General features: G+C 36.7%; 2 protein-coding genes across 5 annotated transcripts; one reads left to right on the top strand and one right to left on the bottom strand.

Annotated features, from left to right (window-relative positions):
• Nucleotides 1-2440, top strand: LOC145088537 (LIM domain-containing protein WLIM2b-like). Of its 4 annotated transcripts, none has more exons than XM_079026908.1 (6): nucleotides 1-211; nucleotides 744-928; nucleotides 1412-1511; nucleotides 1604-1638; nucleotides 1759-1848; nucleotides 1999-2440. In XM_079026908.1, the coding sequence occupies exons 2-6, from the start codon at nucleotides 794-796 to the stop codon at nucleotides 2239-2241; spliced, it is 603 nt and encodes a 200-aa protein (XP_078883034.1). In that variant the 5' UTR covers nucleotides 1-211; nucleotides 744-793; the 3' UTR covers nucleotides 2242-2440. The 4 variants fall into 4 exon arrangements, with proteins under 4 accessions (XP_078883034.1, XP_078883033.1, XP_078883031.1 ...); XM_079026907.1 differs by having other exon boundaries at nucleotides 741-928; XM_079026905.1 differs by having other exon boundaries at nucleotides 674-928.
• Nucleotides 2441-2637: 197 nt separating this feature from the next.
• LOC145088536 (putative sugar phosphate/phosphate translocator At3g11320) lies at nucleotides 2638-4321 on the bottom strand. Its single transcript, XM_079026904.1, has 4 exons — nucleotides 3618-4321; nucleotides 3411-3514; nucleotides 3087-3315; nucleotides 2638-3007 (listed from the first exon to the last, which is right to left on the bottom strand). Exons 1-4 carry the CDS (start codon nucleotides 4071-4073, stop codon nucleotides 2858-2860), a joined length of 939 nt encoding a protein of 312 aa, XP_078883030.1. The 5' UTR covers nucleotides 4074-4321; the 3' UTR covers nucleotides 2638-2857.

Below are 4321 nucleotides of genomic sequence, written 5' to 3'. Positions count from 1 at the left end.
CCACTAACGCTTGCAAAAAGCACATCTCTTCCCCAGCATTGGTTGATATATATATAAATATCACACAGTTCCCCAAAAAAACCCATTTCTTTCCGCTGCGTCTATCCTTCTCAGACATTCCCTACAATTTGACCTCTGAAAACAGAAGGATTTTGACTTCGATCGACAAATCCAACTCAAATTTCAACAAAACTATCTGAATTTATCACAGGTATGTTACCAATCTAATCTTTCTTTCAAAAGATATAACATCCAGCAGTTTATGTTCGTAGTGCTTTCTCGAGATTGATGATACGACCAAACCCAACTTTTTTTTAAAATATAAAGCAAATTTGATTATGATGGGATTTCAAAATAGTAGATCTTTTCTGCTATTGATGTTCATGTTGTTCTTAAAATTGACGATTCCAACATAACCCCAGTCATTTCTAAAGCTAGAAGCAACTTTGATATGATGGGGTTTCGAAATAGTAGGTTCTTTTCAGTTTTCAACAATTAATGTTCATATTTTTCTAGAAACTGATGATTTCAACAAGCCCGACTTTTCTTTGAAACAAACGCAACTTTAATTAGGATGGGGTTTCAAAATCTCAGATCTTTTCAGCAATTTATGTTCATTTTTCTATCAGATCGGATTGGTAAAGTTGAAAGCCTTTAGGATTTTCTTTTACAGGTGTTGGTTCAGATTGAATTGAATTGAAAAGGGTATAAAGGTTTCACATCTGATTGGTTGTTGACAGTAGGGAGGTAGAGGAAAAGATCGAGATCAGATCCATAGGGGAAAAGGGCAATTATGTCTTTTACCGGAACACAGCAAAAATGCAAGGCTTGTGGGAAGACTGTTTACCCAGTGGAGCTTTTGTCTGCTGATGGTATTGATTATCATAAATCTTGCTTCAAGTGTAGCCATTGCAAAGGTACCCTTAAGGTATGATGATGATGAATAATTTTCTTATAATGTTTATTTCATATGATCTATATTTTAATTGTACGATAATTAGTTTTGGAATTTATGTAAATTGTGTTGATAATCATTAATGGCGCCTGTAGATCTAAGATATTTGTTCAGGGAACATTATTTTAATTAACATTCCTTGTGATATGCTTGTCCATTATGAATTAAGATAATGAAATGGGCACAACTACGTAGTTTATTGATAATCAAAAATGGTTGACTTTCAGAACAGTTATAGTTGACTTTTCTTTGCAAACTATTTATCATTCTTATAAAATGCAGCAAGAATTGATGAGTTTATACGAAATTGTGGAAATAAAAAGATAAATCAAGAATGCAAGTCTAACCTGTTTTAAAATCTAATACCAATGAAAATTGTTTTGGATTTGAATGACATTGCAACGATTTTAGACTAAAGGTATAATGGCATAGTAAGTAATTATAGTTACATTTCAGTTGAGCAATTACTCATCAATGGAAGGTGTGCTCTACTGCAAGCCTCACTTTGAGCAGCTCTTCAAGGAGAGTGGAAATTTCAACAAAAACTTCCAATCACGTATGCTTTTTTCATCCTCATTTGCTTTTTGTAGGTTCTTTTGATCATTTTTAGTTTGAATCTTTGACGGGTTGTCGGGTTTTTTTTTACAGCTGCAAAGGCGGCTGAGAAGTTATCTCCAATGCTGGTAAAATTTCGGTCTTTTTAACATAAATATTAGGCCATGATTTTTTTTTCTCATTAAATGATGTTTACGGGTTAAATGGTGAAAAAGAAACAACACCTAATTATATGATTATATGTGTAGACAAAGTCACCAAGCAAAGCTGCTGGCATGTTTTCGGGGACTCAAGAGAAATGTGCTACTTGTGGCAAAACTGCTTATCCTCTCGAGAAGGTATGTTATAAGGCTTATTCATTTCATGCTTAAAAATCCATAAGTAAGGTATGAGGTATCAGGTTTACATTGTGATTACCTCCCACATGTTGGCTGTTGGCATTTGTCCTTTTTTTTAATATTCTGATTGGTATTTGTTATTTAATTCAGGTAACAGTGGAGAATGAATCATACCACAAGTCTTGTTTCAAGTGCTCCCATGGAGGCTGTTCTTTATCTCCATCAAACTATGCAGCATTGGAGGGGATTTTGTATTGCAAGCATCATTTCTCACAGCTCTTCAAGGAGAAGGGGAGCTACAATCATCTCATCAAGTCTGCATCCATTAAGCGAGCATCAGCAGCATCAGCAGCAGCAGCAACAGCAGCTGCAGCTTCTATCCCAGAAGTTTGAAGTTTGAAACACCTACAAATTCATGATGTTCATCTTCTACTTACCATTTTCCAACAAAGTTTTCGGCTTGTTTTGCTTGTGTTTGTCTTTTATTGTCGTTTGATGAGTAAGCTTTCCTTTCGACTTATTGACTTCCTTTTGTTTGATTGGTTGGTTCCATGGGTGCCCATATTTATCTAAACATACTACTTCCTCTGTACTTGAAATTTAGTTGCCACTTACTATTTCCCATACACTCAAAACTCTCTTTTTTCTTGCGTGTTTCTTATGGTTTCAAAGATACCACCCCAGAAACAACTATTGGATAGATATAATCATGGAAAGGGGGTATCCAACACACCCTAATCTTGGGATTTTGAAAAGTTTTTAAACAGATAAATCACTACAAACTTGATATGATGTAGTTTTGTGGGATTAATTCTACAACTCTTTTCCATAAAGAATGTAACAAAAACTAATAAAAGAAGAATTTTCTCTAATAGGGGCAAGTCTAGAGATGTGTTAGCCTAAGGGCTTCCTTGCCAAAATTGTTCCTATCAATGCGGTGCCCTTGAATGCAGAAGCAAAAAACGAGTCAACTCAGCTTAAGTTAAAAGTTAAAAACAGTAACATTTTCTCATTTGGAGCTACGTTTCTTAACTTCTCCATAGAGAATAACACCAAGAACTGTGAGTGTGTAGCCAGCCATCCCAGTCACAGAAACCGGATTCCTAAAAATTAATATTGAGACAACTACTGCTACTGCTCCCTTTGCATTTCCAAGGACCTGAACCAATCAAACCAATTATAAAAAGATGAAAATTTTTATAAACTTTTGTAAGTGTCAATGACTCGATGATCCTAACCTGAAGTGTAAGGGCGCTTGTATGTTTTGTGACCAAAAAATTGGTTAAATTCACAAAGTAAGCAAGTGAAGAGTTGAAAATCAAGAGCCAAATGATCCCAAAATCTTGTCTAGCGAGTGCTATTGTTATGCCAACCACATTCTCTTCCATGTACATTGTTGCTGGAAGCAGGAGTATGACAGCAATAGGAGCCATGTACAGAAGGAGATTCATGGAGTTCAGCTTCTCACTTAAGCAAAATAAGACGTATTTACTCGTCAGATATAACAGCCTTGATACAAATCAATGGACCTTGATAGATTATGGTAATGAAGAAATGTTTACCCTTCAGAAGTAAGCAATATCCCTTGTACCACGGTTTTGAGTGCTCTGGCAGCTGTCGCACCAACACACATTATGAATCCAAACAGATTGAAACTTGGCTCGCCCTAAGAAGTGAAATTAGCAAAAGAACATACTTAAAATCGGAGCTGATTTGACTAATTTCAGTAGTTTCTTATCGAATTGAAAAGAATAGAGATGAAAACATACCCCACTGGCGATAACAACGCCGGTGACAACAGGAATGAGGGTGATATACGTAAGCCAATCTTCACTCTTTAAAGTCATGAGGTACGCAAACACCGCCGTGAAAAATGGCGTCGTAGCGCCAATTGCTTGATTAAACGATACAGGCAAATACCTAAGCGAGATATTACCACTGACAACGGAGGCACAGAAGATTAGACTCAAAGCAGAGATTTTAACGAATTGAACACGAGATCGGATGGTCTGCAAAGGGACTATTTTCATCCATGCAATGGCGATGTAGCTGAGCAAAGCGCAGGAGGACATGTGACACATTGTAAGAAATATTGGGTACTTGAATCCGTAATTGCTTAGCAAGTATTTGTTGAGTAACAACACACCAATGTTCGATGAGTACCATGCTGATACGAGCCCTAACGTAAACAATTTGCTCGATGGTGGGCTCTTTATTGCCGACATTTGGGAATTGGAAACAGCAAAAAGGAGAGTATAATCGGTTGCTGTGTTCCTCTTTGTGTAATTACTAACTAGTGCACAGAGCGCAATGAAACTGGAGGAGAAAACATCAGGGGGCCAAGAGAGAGAAAAGAAGATGAAATGAAATGAAAAATAAGGAAGTGAAAACGTGAGAAGGATAGAGTAGGAGAGGGTGGTGGGTCGCGTTTTGAGGACTGACGACGATTATGCTCCGATTGAGAGAGAGAAAT

The sequence above is a fragment of the Lactuca serriola genome, chromosome 2 (genome assembly GCF_051521515.1).
Source record: "Lactuca serriola cultivar US96UC23 chromosome 2, Lser_US96UC23_V15, whole genome shotgun sequence".
Classification (NCBI taxonomy): domain Eukaryota; kingdom Viridiplantae; phylum Streptophyta; class Magnoliopsida; order Asterales; family Asteraceae; genus Lactuca; species Lactuca serriola.
The sequence above is the reverse complement of the archived record's forward strand: the minus strand, read 5'-3'. Positions and strand labels throughout refer to the sequence as shown.